Raw genomic sequence first — 18502 nt, forward strand, 5'->3', positions numbered from 1 at the left:
TCATCATTTTTTTTTCTTGAAATAAGGTGAAATTCAATTAATATATATTTTTGTTATGTGATAATTTGGGTTGATGAATATTTAGTTGGCTGAACTTTTTCCTTTTTTTGTCTGTGAAATAATTTGTTAACCAAATCAGTAGTGTAAACCTAATTACAACAGTGTGGTTAGCAGGTGGGGTGCAGATTGAGATGGGAAGCTAAAGGAGTATAAGGATGGTGAATTTAGCTAAATGAGATGTACTCATTTGCAACCACAGATAGTCCTATATCTGTAAAGGAGGATAGGATTTTAGGGAATTGTTTTCCTGATTATTGTTGCACTGACTTTATATATTGTATATGTGAAGATGTAAGTTTAGAGTCATTAGGTTACTTACTAAGTCAGTGGCAGAGCCGGGAGAGGCGGGGAGGGGGGCGGCGGGGGGGGAGAGAGAAAGAGAGAGAGAGAGAGTGTGTGTGTGTGTGTGTGTGTGTGTGTGTGTGTGTGTGAGAGAGAGAGAGAGAGAGAAAGAGAGAGAGAGAGAGAGAGAGAGAGAGAGAGGGAGGGAGGGAGGGAGGGAGGGAGAGGGAAGGTCTTTTAGGACCTCTAGTCAACATTTCAACTATTATTTTATTGTCATTTTCTAGCCCTACTTAAATTCAGTATGTTAGTTCCTTTAAAAATACTGTATGTGTCACTCAGATTCCCTCAGAAGTGTTTTGTTTTACATACATGATTCATATATACAGTTTAAAAAATCCCAACCAAATAGTTCTAAAAATGTTGTCACAAATGCCAGCAGTTCCCTGCCCCATTACTACTTAGAAATAACCACATTCAACACAGTTTTTCTCTCATGTTTATTACTATGGTTCTAAGAAACATGCCTATATTATTTCTGCTTTTGTCTGCCTTGTTTTTTTTTTGTTGTTGTTGTTGTTGATACTCTTTATTGACTTTGAAGAATGAGACTTCAGATCTCTTACATCTCCCTTCCCCTCTCCATACACAGATAATTCTTCCGCTCTCTTGTCCTCTCAATAAATAAAATAGTTATGTAATATTACTTGATTAGTTCGGTATTTCTTTTCCATAGGGAGAAATGCTCCTATCATCTGCCTGGAGTTTGTAGAGCCTTGCTGGGTCTTCTTAGCACTGAGCGAGAGAAATGGACTGGAGAGCTCTTAGCTCTTCAGTAAGTAGACTTGCACTTACGTAGATTTCCCTGTTTTCAATCCAGTAAAGATGAATCAACAGCTGTCCCCAATGTCCCTGAGTCCAGAATCTTTGGTTCTTATAGTAATTGGCAATGGGAAGGGGGTGGGGGTGAGAGATGGTCATGGAGGGGACTGTTACTTATTCACACTCATTTTGATTACTGCCTTTTCTGTTATTTTAGTGTGTCTTAAGCAAACATTCGTGTCCAGTCTGCCTTAACCTTCACACCTCTCAGATTGATTTTCAACAATGTCCACCCTGGAGGAGAATTTACTATTTAACAATTTTTTTTTCTAGTAAAATCACATGTTAAAATGGAACTTGTCACCTTTAGTGCAAAAAGATGTGATAATTTCCCAATTACCACATAGTCTGAAATTTAAACATTGTAGTATGTCATACATGTTTAAAGCTTTGCTTCATTTCACAATGTTTTTTCCTAAACTGTATCATATTGAGCACTAGAAAACTGTATCGATCAGATGTATAGCTATGTGCAGTTAAGGTTATCATATTTCTTGTTTTTTTCTTTAATCCTGTTATGTTTCATGAGGTATGTATACTTCTTAGGTCTTGTATCACATTTGTCATGCATAAATTTTTACTGATAATGATGTTTACTTCCTGGACAGTTACCCAGTGATGAATTTGTAAGTCTTTAGTTTGAAGACTTACTAGCTTTGTGAGTATACATAAGTTGCTCCTACCTTTTTGTGTTTTAGATTCTTCATTTGTTAAGAGAGAATAATATTTGCCTTGCATGGGATGCTCAGAATAAAATGAGAATATTTGTGAAGTGCTTATTTATGTGTCTGACTTATGTTACACATTTAGAAAGGTTGATTTCTTCTATTGATTATGATCCATTTGTCTATTCTGTAGTACCAGATATGTTTCCTTGGAAGAATTTTATTATTAAAATTCCACAAAATAACAATCTGCTTATTGCTTTGTATGCATATATAATATTTTCATCTATGTACTGTGTCCATGTACTGTTTCCAAAACCCAGTGTGTTTACTGGCAATATTAATTATAAATACATATATACAGAAATTGCAAATATGCTAGTTTATTCTTAAAAAGTAAAGAGGAAATAATTGCTAAGTTTACAGTTTTGGGAATTAGGTATTTATTATTTTGGCAGTTGTACGGTAAATTAAATAAAATTGTGGGTTGTTTGTATATCTATTTAATGACAGTAATTATTGAGTGCCCAGTATATATTATAGAAAAAAATAATGGTGAAAATAACTGTAAGCCATTAAATTTTTGAGAAATATGTTGAATTTTATTTAGAAAGATACTGCAGCTCAGTCTCTCTTCCCTGGATGTTATATATAGGTTTTTAAAATTTATTACTCATGATATGTGTTGTATAGTGCATAAATCTTCATTAAGCAACTCAAGAGTGTTTGCATATGTATACATCTGTGGAACCACCACAAGATTAAGTCATTGATTATTTCCCTCACCAAAAAAAGATTCTCTTGTGCCCTCTTTCTTATTTTATTATATTTCCTCTATTAGCTTTTTTGATTAATCTTTTTTTTTAAGTTGATTTACATATCTTGAGAGAGAGAGAGAAAAAGCATGAGTGGGAGAAGGGCAGAGAGAGAAGAGATAGAGAGAATCCCACGCAGGCTCTGCACTATTAGCACAGAGCCTGATGCAGGGCTTGAATTTGTGAACCGTGAGATCATGATAGGAACTGAAGTTGGATGCTCAACCGACTGAGCCACCCAGTCATCCCTGGGCTAATCCTTTAATATCAGACTTTTAGTGATTACTTTAGAAATTACAAAATGTGGGAGTGCCTGGGTAGTTCAGTCGGTTGAATGTCTGACTTCGGCTCAGGTCCTGATCTCGCAGTTCATGAGTTTAAGCCCTGCGTCAGGCTCTGTGCTGACAGCTTGGAGCCTGAAGCCTGCTTCAGATTCTGTGTCTCCCTCACTTTCTGTCCCTCCCGCACTCATGCTCTGTCTCCCTATCTCAAAAATAAATAATAAACAAAACATTAAAAAAATTAAAAGAAATTACAAAATGTGTCTTTACTTATAAAAGTCTCCTTTTAATACATTTACTGTTGTCCTCCCCCAATGCAAAATCCTTAAAGCAGTTTAAGTCCATTTACCTGCCTCCTACTTTTTTGCTATTGTTAAGTATTTTAATATCCCCCTCATGTTGTTATAAACTATATAAGACATTGTTATTATTGCTTTAAACAATCATTTACCTTTATGTTTACCTTTATATTTACTATTTTACTATTCTATTTACCTTTATATCTATAGTTTCTACAGCTATTCATTTCTTATATATATCTATGCTTCCATCTAGAATCATCTCCTTTCATCCTAAAGAATTTCTTTCATTATTTAAAAAAAATTTTTTTTTAACATTTATTTTTGAGAGACAGACAGAGACAGAGCACAAGTGGGGGAGGCGCAGAGAGAGAGGGAGACACAGAATCCAAAGCAGGCTCCAAGCTCTGAGCCGTCAGCACAAAGCCCGATGTGGGGCTCGAACCCATGAGTCATGAGATCATGACCTGAGCCGAAGTTGGACGCTTAACCGACTGAGCCACCCAGGCGCCCCAGTTTTATTTTTTTTTTAAATAAGGTCTCTTGATGATAGATTCTTTCAACTTTCTGTCTGAAAATGTCTTTAGTTATTTCTCATGTTCTGGGGAATATTTTTGCAGAGTATAGAATTCTGTGTTGATAGTTTTCTCCTTCACTGATTTAAAGATGCCACTTCACTGGTCTTCATAGTTTCTCTTGAGAAGTCATCTTTCAGTCTTACTGTTGTTTTCCTGAAGGGCAAGAGAGAGGTCCTTTTCCTCCTCTGTTTTTAAGAATTTTCTGTCTCTTTGATTTTTAGTCACCTGTCAATAACATGGCTATATATGGTTTTGTATGTATGTGTTTTAACCTGCTTGGTATTCATTGACCTTCTTGAATCTGTAGGTTGGTATCTTACAACATTTGAAAACTTCTTAACCTTTACTGATTCAAATATTGCTTCTGACTCATTTTCTTTTCTTTCCTGTATTCCAGTTAACATATATATTAGTTTGATGATTGTATCCCATTCTAGTTTATGATTTTTTTTCTGTCCTTTAAATAGCTTTTAATCTGTCTTTGCATGTGCTGATTGTTTTTCTTTTTTCCCAGTGCTTACTCTGCTATTAAACCTAGTCAAGGAATTCCTCTGTTTCACTTGTTTTGTAGTTCTAGATTATCTATGTGATCATTTTCATAGATTCTAATTCTCTGTTGAAATATATATTTTAATCTGTTTTCTGTATTCTATCTTAATTGGCTTTGATACATTGTCATAGTTATTTTGAAGCTCTTACATAAGACTAATATATGTCTTGTGTCTTGATTATCAAACACTTTTCCTGCTTCACATACCCACTAATTTTGCATTGTGTGATGGCTATTTTAAGTGTAATATGGAATAGTGGAAAGCAAGTTGGCCCAGGGGCCAAATGCAAGCCTGGTGGTTATTACTGTTTGGTCCATGAGCTAAGAATGGTTTTTACTTTTTAAAAGATGTTGTTGTTGTTGTTGTTGTTGTTGTTGTTGTTGTTAAGACAATGTGCAGTGGAGACCATGACCCTCAAAACCTAAAAATACTTACTTTCTGGCTCTTTACAGGAAAGGTTTGCTGACCCTTCTTGTAAAAGCTCTGGATTGTTATCTTCCTCTAAATAAAATTTTATTTTATTCTGGCAGGCAGTTAAATTGCCAGCGGGTCACTTTGATCCTGTGGGGCTTAGTTTTAAGCTTTGTTAAGGTAAGTCTATTTTAACTTTGTTTTTATTCCTAGGGCATGGATTATCCAGGGTCTTACCTAAATGCCTTGGGTATTCATCAAGATCTGTCTCCTCTGACTGAGCCGGAACTTAATTTATTCAGAACTGTGCAAGCTCTGAAATCTTTGTTTAGCTAACAGCCTCCCCAACTGCCGTTCTGTCTTAGGCTTCTAGGAGTCTAACCCTGTGTGTGCACAGCCTAGGAGGCAGATGAGAACCAGAGAGGATTTTTTATATAGATTTTTGTAAGTTTTTCTTCTTGGTTCTTTCCCTTCTAATAACCTGCCCCCCAAATCCAGCTACCTTAGCATTCCCAGACATTAATTGTAGTTTTCTCGTCCCAGCAAGACTGCCACACTGCTTGGGCTCTGTTTCTCTACACCATGATTTGGAAAATGCCCTTAAGGGAGAGATTTGAGTGTGAATATGGGGTTTGATTCATCTAGTTCTCTTCTATCAAGGATCATGGTGTTGTGTTGGTTATTGCCTAAGGGTTGAAAATAGGATTTTTTTTTCTTTTGGTTTTTTGTATATTTGGTCCAGCGTTTACAGATGTTTATAGCAGGAGGGTATTCTAACATTAGCTACTCCATTATGACAAGAACTGAAAATCCTGATTGTTTTAAAATGTGAAAATATATCTCATTGTATAGTAGTGGACTTTGATTTGAAATATTTAACATGTTGCTGGCTGTGTTCTTTGTTCCATTATTCAGTTTAGCCAAGTAGAAGGACTCAGATCTCAGTTAATAATGGTGAATGTATGCATCCTATAAAATCAAATTAGTGTGATATATTGATCTGGTGAAGGGGATAAAATGGCCCTTTTCCAAAGATGAAGCCCTAGGCAGCTGGGCCATTGGGTTGGTTATTTTATTAAGATTTATTTAAGTAATCTCTACACCCCATGTGGGGCTTGAACTCATGACCCTGAGATCAAGACTTGCACACTCCTCCAACTGTGCCAGCCAGACACCCTGGGTTTGTTAGTTTAGAAGATTTCATCTCAGAAGTCATCTGCCACATTTGAGATACCCCTTAATCCTACTTGGTCTGGGCTCACCTATTATCAGAAAAACTTTGGTTGGCCAATTCTTAATACTTAATTAACAATTTTATATTTGTTGTTTATATATCCAGTATCTCCAAAACAATTCTTAAATATTTTAGCCCACACTGATCATCTCTTAACTACTATACTTATAGTGTATGTGGAATACAGACCTGGTAACACGCTGTTATATGACCTTATTTCATGTTCTTTGAGGGAATAATCATTTAAATGTTTTTCCTATCATACTATTTTTTTTGTATTCTACTGAATATAAGGGCTGTCTGTCTATGCCACAGGTTACCATGATTAATTTGATGAAACTAGGTAGTTATCTTGGGGTATGCTTTCTCTCTTTTGCTCTTTGTATGTCTTTCCTGAAATTGAATAACATGCCCTTCTCAGCTACATGTGGCCTGTTCTTTGAGAAAGGATATATGTCATAGCTCTGTTTCTCTGCTAGAACTTACAAACATGCTTTCAATATTCATTGGAATGGTGTCGGTGACTGTAGAAAGAGATGTGGATGTTACCATGTAGGTAAGCTACATGACTCTTTCTCTGATGCAGCACTCCCTATCCCTTCCCCTGGGCGATTCTTTGTTCTAAGTCCCCTTATAGAACCAAGAATCCCCAGGAGGAATCTTTGGTGCCCACCCAGTATGATCCTCTGCCCAGAGGTTGGTGTTGGTTGGTGTTGGTGGATTGACTCTGTTGATCACAGTATTATAGAAAAGAACTTACTTTGTTCTTTGTATCCATTCAGAGTGTTATTACTAACTCAAAATTAGGTAGTTTATTATCTATATATTCGAAATTTGGTTATATAGTAAAGGTAGCATCCATATAGTCTTATTTGAGTCTTTGTCCTTACTTAACATTCTTTTCAAAAATGAGACTTTAAAATAATTTTGCTTCCAAAAGTTAAAAATAAAACAACTCTGGACTTGCATATATGCATGCATTACATGTAAACATATAGCAAATTACTCACTTTCAGAAATCTTTACTTCTCTTGAAACTCTTTTTTCTAGTGCTTATGAATTCAGTATAGTAATATGTCTTCCTCTTAAATACTTTTCCTGGTAACTGGTTTTATGACTTTTTTCATTTACCTTTTGAGTTGTACACATAATTTTTAAATGTAACTATTTAGTGTCCACAAAGAAAAGCAGCAGCTGTGATATGTGATGAATCAGTAATACTGTTATGACAAAAATTTTTCAGAATGTGCACACACTTCTTTTTGATGCTTCCTTTGATTTGTTTGTAATAAGCTTCAGTGATTATTATTTCTGCTGTTTCCTTTGTAGTTATTTAATTTTTTCCCCCATGTTAAGGAAATCTGGAGGTGAATAGGCACTTAAGTTTAGTACTAGATTAATTTACAGCATTGGATTCACTGCGTATTTTTTGATATCACTTAACTTTGAATTACTGTGAAGTGAGTTTCATTTTTCCTTATCAAGAGTAACTTGAATGGGGGCACCTGGTTGGCTCAGTCGGTTAAGTGTCCACCTTTGGCTGAGGTCATGATCTCGTAGTTCATGAGTTCAAGCCCCGCATCAGGCTCTGTGTTGACAGCTCAGAGCCTGGAGCCTGCTTTGGATTCTGTGTCTCCCTCTCTCTCTGCCCCTCCCCTGCTTGCACTCTGTCTCTCTCTCTCTCTCTCAAAAATGAATAAACATTAAAAAAAAAAAAAAGAATAACTTGAATGGGACTGGGCTAGTTCTACAAAGAACTACATAGATCTGGTCCTGGATTGCAGCTTTTGGACTATCCCACACAGATTATTTAAGCATATAGTGATGTCACAATTAAGACTAAGCACTCATGAATGGTTAATAAAGGAAGTATTGTGATGTAGGAAGGTAGCATAGTATGATGAGAAGTGCATGGACCTTAGAATTCAAAAGACTAGATTTGTAACCTGGACCTAGTAAGTATTTGCTCTGTGGCATTGTCCTGTTTGCTTGATCTTTATATATAATTTCCTTTTATATATAAGGTGGAAATGATATCATCTATTAGGGTTGTCAGGATTAAATGAATGTATATAAAGCAGCCAATAAGGATTCTGTTAAGGTGCTTTTGAAATACAACATCCCTTCTTGTTCTTTATCTTCTTTTCCCTCTTTCCTCTTTAGTTACCCATAGTTAGCCAAAGTGAAAAGTTAGCGGGTACAGTGTCCACGAGACTGCCCTCACTTCTGACACCAGTTGCAAGTTTGGGAGATTTCTGAAACGACCCTGAGTTTCAATAATTGGTTAGAAGGGCTCACAGAACTGGGGCGCCTGGGTGGCTCAGTTAGTTAAGCATCTGACTCTTGATTTTGGCTCAGGTCATGATCTCACGGTCTGTGGGTTCGAGCCCCACATAAAGCTCTTGTGCTGACAGTGTGGAGACTGCTTGGAATTCTGTCTCTCCCTCTCTCTTTCTGCCCCTCCCCTGCTTGCTCTCTCTCTCTCTCTCAAAATAAATAAATAAATAAATTAAAAAAAAAAAAGGGCTCATAGAACTCATTAAAATTTGTCATTCTCATGGTTACAGTTTATTACAGGGAAAGTATACAGATTAAAATCAACCAAGCTGGGGTACCTGAGTGGCTCAGTTGGTTAAGCATCTGACTTCAGCTCAGGTCATGATGTGGGTTCAAGCCATGTTCAAGCCCTGCTCAGAGCCTGGAGCCTGCTTCAGATTTTGTCTCTGTCGCTCTCTCTGTCCGTCCCCCGTTCACACACACTCTCTCTCAAATATAAATAAACATGAGAAAAAAATTTTAATCAGCCAAGGTAGATGCCAGAAGGAGTTAAAACTGAGAAAGAACTTCCAAGTCCTCTTCTCCTCATGGAGAAACTATTTCCAACGAGGAAGTCTCACAAACTATTCCAACACACAAACTATTTCCAACGAGGGAGTCTCCTCCAAGCCTTTTGTATTTTTACTGGGACTTGATCACATACTCCCTGCATAACTGACCTAATCTCTAGCCTTTCCTACTGGTCAGGCTAATACCCTTAGTTTTCCGTTCCTGTAGAAGTCAGAACTGATGTTCCCCATCATAAATCATATTGTTAGACTGTCAGGTAACCAAGACCCCCAGGCAGGAGGTCTTGACGGGACCAAAACACCTGCCAAGCCCAGGACATTCCAAGGGTCTAGAGATCATCTCCCATTAGTGAAGGGCAAAGACCAGACTTTTGTTTGGAAAAGGTCATTTCTTCATGGTAGTGCTACATTTTTGTAGTAGCTGATTAAATTATTCTGCACTGTCAGTGCAGAGCCTGATGCCAGGTTCGAACCCATCGAGATCATGAGCTGAGCCAAAATCAAGAGTCAGACACTTAATCTACTGAGCCACCCAGATGCCCTGGTTATTAATTTCTATCTAAGTAGTAACATACACTTTTAAATATTTTTTCAAAGCCCAACAAGACAAAGCATATAATGAAAGCTTAATGAAATGCTCCCACTTATTTATTTATTTATTGACCCACTTTCCAAAGGCTTTATTGGTGAATATGTGTTAGAAGAGGAAGATTGATTCTGTTATTTCCAAGCCAGTGGAATGAAGAGCTGTGTCCAGGGACACATCAGGTGGCACCAAAGGGGACTAATGCTTTGTCTACCTTTCATTCCTAGTTTCAGTCAAAAGCACAAGGCTTGTAGTCAACCAATTCTTTAGGTTTAAACCATAGGCTGATTTCTTTCTCTGCACTGTTTACTGAATCGTTGCCATGAATGATGTTCCTGCCAACTTGAATACAGAAGTCCTCATGAGTGGTGCCTGGCTTACAGTCTGCTGGTTTGGTCTCCCCAAACATCACTCACCCCGTCTTCACCACAATCAGACCCTCCCAAACCATGGCCACAGTGGGCCCAGAGCTCAGGTACTTTACCAGCCCTGGGAAGAATGGGTGGGCCTTTATGTCAATGTGGTGCTGCTTTAGCAGTTCCTCAGAGGCCTGTAGGAGGGAGCCTTTTGGCCACAACATGGAATCCCTTCTGCTCAAAGTGCTTGGTGATCTTGCCCACCAGGGTGTGCTACACACCATGCAGCTTGATGGCAATGACCATGTGCTCCTGATTGGCCATAGCCAAGAAGCTGGCTGTGCTGTGCTGCTTGGGGGACTGGAGGCCACTCCCACTCTTTTAGTACTAGTTTTGAAATACCTTTGGAGATATATTTTAGGCATTTATTTCCATTTTTCTGTGCTGGTTTATGTTTTTTATTCTGGACATTTTTTATATTGACTTCCTATTATACAAGATGAGGATTTAATATTTTTAGTCTATTTTATATCCTCACTCCTCCTAAAATTCTTCTGTCATAATTTTTAGTTAAATATGTTTATCTGTCCCTTTACTGTTGTTATCTTTTGATCTTCTATCAGAATTACATTTGGCTTCTAGTAAAAGAAACTGGAAATAACAGTAACTAAAATGAGCTAACGTTAATTTTTCTATCAAAAGAATTCTAGCGATTGACAGTCCAATAATGGGATGGCAGCTTCACAGTTATCAAGGAGTCAGGTTTCCTGTTTGTCCTTCACTTCCCTGGGTGCATGACTGTGTACATAAGATCATTTCACGATCCAAGAAAGCTTTCAGAATTCTAACGTGCTTGTCAGCTTTCAGGCAGGTGGTGGTGTTACCCAAAATGGAGTTCGTCTCTTGGTGGTTGTTGAGCCAAAAGACACAACCAAGCCAAAGAATAGGAAAAGGAAGGGTTTTACTTGCAACAAGTAAAGGAGAACACTGGGGATCGTTCCCAAAGCAGTGTCTCCTGAACCACAGTATTGGGGAAGTTTTAAGCTAACGGTGCACACATATTCATGAAGGGGCTTTGCTCAGTGGGGAATACAGCATGGAATTGGGGCAGAAGTCATCTGAGGGTGACTGAGTCTAGGTCACAGTCACGAAGGTTGGCAGTTGGTCCATGTCTAAATGCTCAGAGAGGTTTAGATCCTGCACAGAGAACTCAAGGATGTGCATCAGGTGAATCTTAACTTTTGAATCAGTACTGGGAGTTTTACTACTGATTTATTGTCCCTGATATGATTAGGTTATATCCTGGCCTGATAGTGGCTGCCTGCTCTTACATTCTTTCACAAGATGGTTGGGACCCAAATTGACTTCTCTTATGTTAAGAAAGCTCTGTCTGTTCTTTTTCTAGGAACCCAACTCTTTCTGATTACAGTAGGGGAAAATGGAGAAGCAAAAAAGGGGACATACCAGTTTTCTTCCCCAAACTTAAAGAACATTACTTATAAATTCTACTCTGTAGGTTCTAGTTACATCTTATTGGCCAAAATTTAGTCACATGTCCTCATTGGGTCTGCAAGGGCTGGGTATTTTATTTTATTTTATTTGTTATTTTTATTTTATTTATTTTTTTAATTTTATGTAGGCTCCATACCCAACATTGGACTTGAACTCTCGACCCTGAGATCAAGAATAGCACACTCTACCAACTGAGCCAGCCAGGTGCTCCAGGGCTTGGTATTTTACATACCGTTTCTACCCCAAACAATATTGAAGCTTTATTTTAATGAAATGAGACAAAATGGGTATGATGTGGGCCATTGGCAGTTTCTGCCTTAATTGGTGTCATTGTTTACTTTTTTTATCATTATGCAAGTTAATTTACTGGAAAGCCAAGCAGCGTAGTTGGATAGTATTTTGTTCTTCCTAGAATTATTGTCTTTTCTTGAAAATATGCTTAGTTTTCTCCCTTGAGCTTTTAGTTTTTGTGTTTCAAATTGTAGGCAAACCTCATTTTACTACACTTTGATTCATTGCATGTCGCAAATCCTGCATTTTTATAAATTGAAGATTTGTTGCAACTCTATGTTGAGCAAGTCTGTTGGCCCCATTTTCCCAACACCTTTTGTTCATTTTGTGACTTTGTGTCACATTTTGGTAATTCTTGCAATATTTCAAACTTTTTCATTATTACGTGTTGTGATTTTTTTTTTTAAAGATTTTAATATTTTTAAGGAATTTCTACACCCAGCGTGGGGCTCAAACTCACAACCCTGAGATCAAGAGTTACATGCTTCACTGACTGAGCCAGCTGGGCGCCCCTGTTCTAGTGGTCTTTGGTGTTACTACTGTAATTATTTTAGGGTGCCACAAACTACACCTGTGTAAAGCAGTGAACTTAATTGATAAGTATGTGTGTTCTGACTGCTCCACTGACCAGCTGTCCCCCTGTCTTTCTCTTTCCCCTCTCCTTGGGCCTCACTATTCCCTGGAACATAAGAATACTGAAATTAGGACAGTTAATTATCCTACAGTGGCCTCTGCGTGTTCAAATGAAAGGAAGGGTCATACATCTCTCACTTTAAATCGGAAGTTGGAACTGATTAAGCTCAGTAAGGAAGGCATGTCGGAAGCTGAGATAGGCTGAAAGCTGGGCCTCCACCAGTTAGCCAAGGTGTGAGTGCAAAGGAAAAGTTCTTGCAGGAAATTAAAAATGCTACTCCACTGAACACATGAATGATAAGAAAGTGAAAGAGCCTTATTGCTGATACAGAGAAAGTTTGAGTGGTCTGGATAGATCAAACCAGCCACAACATTTCCTTAAGCCAAAGCCTAATGCAGAGCAAAGCTCTAATGATTTTTAATTCTGTGAATGCTGAGAGAGGTGAGGAAGCTGCAGAAGAAGAGTTTGAACCTAGCAGAGGTAGTTTCACGAGATTTAAGGAAAAAAGCTGTTTCTGTAACATAAAGGTGCAAGGTGAAGCAGTAAGTGCTGATGGAGAAGCTGCAGTCAGTGATTCCAGAAGATCTAGTTCCTCCTTGAAAATAGCTACACTAAGCAGCAGATTTTCAGTGTAGACAAAACAGCCTTCTATTGGAAGAAGATGCTATCTAGGACCTTTACAGCTAGAGTGAAGTCAATGCCTGACTTCAAATCTTCAATAGACAGACTGACTCTCTTGTTAGGGGCTAATGCAACTAATGACTTTAAATTGATAAGTTGAAGCCAGTGCTCATTGGTCATTCATAAAATCCTAGGGCCCTTAAGAATTACGGTAAATCTATTCTACGTGTGCTCCATGAATGGAACAACAAAGCTTGGATTGTAGCACATCTGTTTACAACATTGTTTAGTGCATATTTTAAGCCCATTAATGAGACCTGCTGCTCAGAGAAGATTCAGTTCAAAATATTAGTGCTCACTGACAATGTGCCTGGTCACCCAAGAGCTCTGATGAAGATGTGATGCTGGCCTCATAGACTGATTTTGGAAGTATGTATTCCTTTTCTTCTACCCTCTGAAAGGGATTATAGAGAATTGATACAATTTTTTCTTAAATGTTTGGTAGAATTCAGCAATGAACCCATCTGGATCTGGTGCTCTCTGCTTTGGAAAGTTACTAATTTGCCTTAACATTTTAAGCAGTAGGTTGCTAATTCTTTTTCCTTAATAAGAATAACAAAGATGGATGATTGTTTACAATGAAATTTGAAGTTACATCCTTGTATTTGCATTAAAATCAAGTGTTTATTTTTTAAAGATGACCTCCCCTTCCCGTTTCTATTTTATGTGTGTTTTGGCAGAAAATAACAAGAGTCATTTTACCTACTTTGTCATCAATCATCTAAACATTACAACCTAATCCTTCCGTAATGTATATGTATATCAAACCATCTCTTTGTACTCCTTAAATATATACAATTCTATTTCTCAATTGTAGTTTAATAAAGGGTGAAAAAGAAATACTATACAATCTTGCCTCAGCCCTCATTCTGCTTCCTGAAAACTTCCTCAAATCTTACTGTCTAGTTGGGAAATTAACTAGCTTCTTGTGGCTTATTGTGTTTGACTTCTAGCAGTTTTTAGAACTGTTACCTTCTCCTTTTAAGGAAAACTCTCTTCTGTCTCTGATCACATTCTGTATCTTAATCAGTTTTGTACATATTGATGTCCCCCCCCCCCTTTTTTTTTATCTTTCCCTTTCATTCTTTCCTGGTTTCTGTAGACTGTGATACCTATTATCTCCAGTCCTGTTATTTTTCCTCAATGCAAACTCTCTGTCTGCTAAAGATGCTAGAGGTATTTGTGGTCCAGAAAATTTTTGAAATCTCTCCCACCATGAGAAGGGGTTGATATTACCTCCAGTTAAACCTTGGTGGGCCTTTGTGATCCCCTCCACAATAGAATCCATTGGAAGAAATGTTGTGTAACTTCCCAGTTGAGGTTAGAAAAACCAATTCGCTTCTGTTGGCATTTTATAGTACACTCCTCTAGGAGAGCTTTCAGATGCCATGTAAAGTCCGGCTACCCTGAGACCTTGTGGAGATTTTGTGAAGAGACCATATGAAGAGAACACATAGATGCCCAGGGAATTCCCAGCTGTTTGTCTCCCAGGGCAGGACATTAGACATCTGAGTGAAGACACCTCTTGAGATGACACCAGTCCTAACATGTTATAGGCACACGAGACTCATTGAGACTGATATAGCTGAACCCAGTGAAATCCCAGAATCCTCAGTAAAATAAACTTAATGTTACTGTTTTAACCCACTGTTTTCTTTTTTTAATGTTTATTTATTTTGAGAGAGAGAAAGAGAGGAAGGGAGGGAGGGAGGGAGGGGGAGAGAGAGAGAGAGAGAGAAAGAGCCCCAAGCAGGTTCTCTGCAGTGAATGCAGGACCCAGTGCGGGGCTTCAACTCACAAACCACAAGATCATGACCTGAGCCGAAATCAAGAGTCTGATGCTTAACAGACTGCACTGCCCAGGCATCCCTAACCCTCTGTTTTGATGGGATTTGTTAGTCTTCAGTGCATAACCAGAATAGTATTTCACATTCAGCATATTCAAAACAGTTAATTGTCATCTCCTCATCAAATGATATATGTTGTTTCTCTTTGATTAGTATCATCATCACTGCTACATAACATTTTTGGTCCTTTTTTTTAAAAAATCTTTTTTTTTTTTTAACATTCATTTTTGAGAGACAGAGTGAGTAGGGAGGGGCAGAGGGAGAGAGGGAGACACATAATCTAAAGCAGGCTCCAGGCTTTGAGCTGTCAGCATAGAGCCTGACGTGGGGCTTGAACTCATGAATAGCAAGATCATGACCTGAGCTGAAGTCGGAAGCTTAACCGACTGAGCCATCCAGGCACCCCACATTTTTGGTCCTTTTTAACTTCTGTTCAAACCTTTTGCCCATTAAAAAAATCGTTTTAAAGATATCTTTAGTGTGATTAAAAAGATTAAGTTTACTATTTTAACATGTTTTAATTGTACAATTTAGTGGTATTAAATATATTTACTATGTTATATAACCATTACCACTATCCATTTCCAAAACTTTTTCATCATCCTGAAAAGAAACTCAGACTTACACCTAAGTGATTAATTTTTTGTGCTGTTGCATATTATAATATTTTCTTTTTTTTTTTTAATGTTTGTTTATTTTTGAGACAGAGAGAGACACAGCATGAACGGTGGAGGGTCAGAGAGAGAGGGAGACACAGAATCTGAAACAGGCTCCAGGCTCTGAGCTGTCAGCACAGAGCCCGACACGGGGCTCGAACTCACGGACCGTGAGATCATGACCTGAGCCGAAGTCGGACGCTTAACCGACTGAGCCACCCAGGCGCCCCTATAATATTTTCTTAAATTAAGATTTCCAGTTCATTTGCCAGTATACAAATATAGAATTGATGCTGTATATTTAGCTTGTAACCTGCAACTTAACTCATTTGTTCTAAGAGACTTTTTATAGATTGCATGGAATTTTCTACATGTCTGAATTAAAAATTTTCTTTTTTAATCTGTAAACCTTTTATTTCATTTTCTTATCTTACTGCACTGACTACGATAAGAAATGAATAAGAGTGGTAAGAGGAAATTTTTTCATTTTTCTCATTGAAGTGTAGAGCATTCAGTCTTTTATCATTAAATATGTTGCTAACTGTAGTTATTTTGTAGATGCTCTTTATCAGCTCAAAGAATTTCTCTTCTATGCCTAGCTTACCAAAAGGGTTTATCATGACTGTATGTTGAGTTTTGTCAAATATTGTTTCTTTTTGATCATTGGTTTTTCTTACTTAGTTTGTTAACGTGGTGAGTTTCACTGATGTATTTTTGATTGTTGAACCAACCTTAAATTCCTTTGCTAAATACCACTTGTTTGTGATGTACCCATTTTATATATTGCTAGATTTGGTTTGCTAATATGTTGTTGAGAATTTTTGTCTCTGTGCTTATGGGAGATGGTAATATGTATTCTTACATTCTTGTAATATTTTCATGTATTTAAAAAATTTTTTTAAATATTTATTTTTGAGACGGGGAGACAGAGTGTGAGTGGGGGAGGGGCAGAGAGAGAGGGAGACACAGAATCTGAAACAGGCTCCAGGCTCTGAGCTGTCAGCACAGAGCCCAATGTGGGGCTTGAACCCACGAACCATGAGATCATGACCTGAGCCAAAGTCGGATGCTTAACTGACTGAACCACCCAGGCGCCCCTTTTCATGTATTTTTTTATATGTGTTTTTGGTATCAGGTTAGTGCTTGTCTGGTTGGGAAATGTTTTTTCTCCTTCTCTTTTCTGGAAAAGATTGTGTAAAATTGTTTTTATTTCTTCCTTAAATGTTTGGTGCAAGAGAGCACGCCCATGTGGCAGGGGAGCGGCAGAGAGAGAGGGAAAGAGAGAATCACAAGCAGGATCTGTGCTGTCAGTGCAGAGCCCAACATAGGGCTGGATCCCATGAAGTGTGAGATCATGACCTGAGCCAAAACCAAGAGTCAGACACTTAACCAACTAAGCCACCCCTTACCCCTGGAATATCTTAAACTATAAAGTCAACTACTTTAACAGATCTAGGACTGTTCAAATTAAACATTTTTTTTCCCTTGAGTTTTAATAATTTGTGTCTTTTAAGAAATTGATTGATTTATTCTAAGTTGCCAACTTAATGACCATAAAGTTTGTTGTGTGTTTTTTTTTTTTTTTGAGAGAAGCATGATTGGGGGAGGGACAGTGGTGGGGGAGAGAGAGAGAGAGAAGAGAGAGAATGAATCCTAAGGAGGCTCCATGCTGAGTGTGTGGTGTCCAACTTGGGGCTTGATCTCATGACCCTAGGGCTATGACTTGAGCCGGTCAGGAATTGGACGTTTAACTGACTGAGCCACCTAGACACCCCTGTTGTGTTTCTTTATTCTCTGTAGGAGTTGTATGGATGTCTATCAATAGTAGAAATAAAAGATAATTTGGGTGTTTTCTTTTTATTTTCCTCTTTCACTCTGGCTAAAAGGTTATCAATTTTACTGTTTTTTAAAAAATCGCTAGTTCTGGTTTTAATTAAATTTGGTCAATTGTTTATCTCTTCAGTTTCATTGATTTCTATTATTTTCTTCCTTCTTTCATATTGGTTCAATCTACTGTTTTAATTTTTCAAGGTAGAAGCATGTAGATTATTATTTTGAAATATTTCATGTTTTCTATTACAAGCATTTAATGCTGTAAATATCTCTCCAAGCACCGTTTCAGCTGTACATCCTGCAGAGTATCATATGTTGTCTTTTTATATTCATTCAGTTCAAAATATTTTTAAATTTCCCTCAATACTTCCTCTTTGCCCTGTGGGTTATTTACATGTATGCTGGATTCCAGATATGTGAGGATTTTTCAGATACCTTTCTCTTACTAATTTCTATTTAAATTACATTATGTCTAGTTAATGTGCTTTGTATGATATCAATTCTTTTAAATTTGGTAAGGTTTGCTTTTGTAAGGTTTATTTTAAATTTGGTAAGGTTTATGGCATATTTTGGTGAATGGTACATGTGCACTCTTTTTGCGTGGAGAGGTCTATAAATGTCAGTTTGGTTGTTGATTCATAGCATTTTTACATCCTTGCTGATTTTCTCTTTGCTCTATCAGTTGTTCAAATTGAAGTCTTCAACTATAATTGTATAATTGAACATTTGTGTATCAGTTATATTAGTTTCACCTCATGGGAAACTAATGTGTTTGTATTACCTCTTGTATTAGCCATTTAAAACTGTTATTTCTTCTTAGTGAGTTGACACTTTTATCAATACATAATGTCCATCTTTTCCCTTGGTCATTTTCTTCTGACATCTACTTTGTCAGATAGTACACTTCATCTTCCATTTGAATCGTGTTTATATACTGAATCTCTTTTCATTATTTTTATTAACGTGTGTACATTTTTATGTTAAAATGGAAATCTGGTAGACAGTGCATGAATAGGTCTTTTTAAAAGTACAATCTGGGGGCTCCTGGGTGGCTCAGTTGGTTGAGTATCTGACTTCTACTCAGGTCATGATCTTGTGATCTGTGAGTTTGAGCCCCATATTGGGGTCTATGCTGGCAGTTTAGAGCCGGGAGCTTGCTTCAGATTCTCTGTCTTCCTCTCTCTCTGCCCCTCCCCTGCTCT

General features: G+C 37.6%; 1 protein-coding gene and 1 pseudogene across 8 annotated transcripts in view; one reads left to right on the forward strand and one right to left on the reverse strand.

Moving 5' to 3' along the window:
* PTPN4 (protein tyrosine phosphatase non-receptor type 4) overlaps positions 1–18502 on the forward strand; it is a 217401-nt gene that overhangs the window by 48602 nt on the left and 150297 nt on the right. For 4 of the 8 annotated variants that reach the window (XM_060625472.2, XM_060625474.2, XM_060625476.2 and 1 more), the window contains exon 3: positions 4944–5004. The exons of 2 other annotated variants lie outside the window; for them this stretch is intronic. In XM_060625472.2, the coding sequence (XP_060481455.1) occupies positions 4944–5004 (61 nt within the window). Of the gene's footprint in view, positions 1–4943; positions 5005–7968; positions 8014–18502 lie in introns of those variants that run through there. 2 more of the 8 variants (XM_060625479.2, XM_060625480.2) reach the window with 1 other exon arrangement.
* Positions 9720–10170, reverse strand: LOC132673082 (nucleoside diphosphate kinase B pseudogene; annotated as a pseudogene).

This window comes from Panthera onca, chromosome C1 (assembly GCF_046562875.1).
Source record: "Panthera onca isolate mPanOnc1 chromosome C1, mPanOnc1 haplotype 2, whole genome shotgun sequence".
Lineage (NCBI taxonomy): Eukaryota > Metazoa > Chordata > Mammalia > Carnivora > Felidae > Panthera > Panthera onca.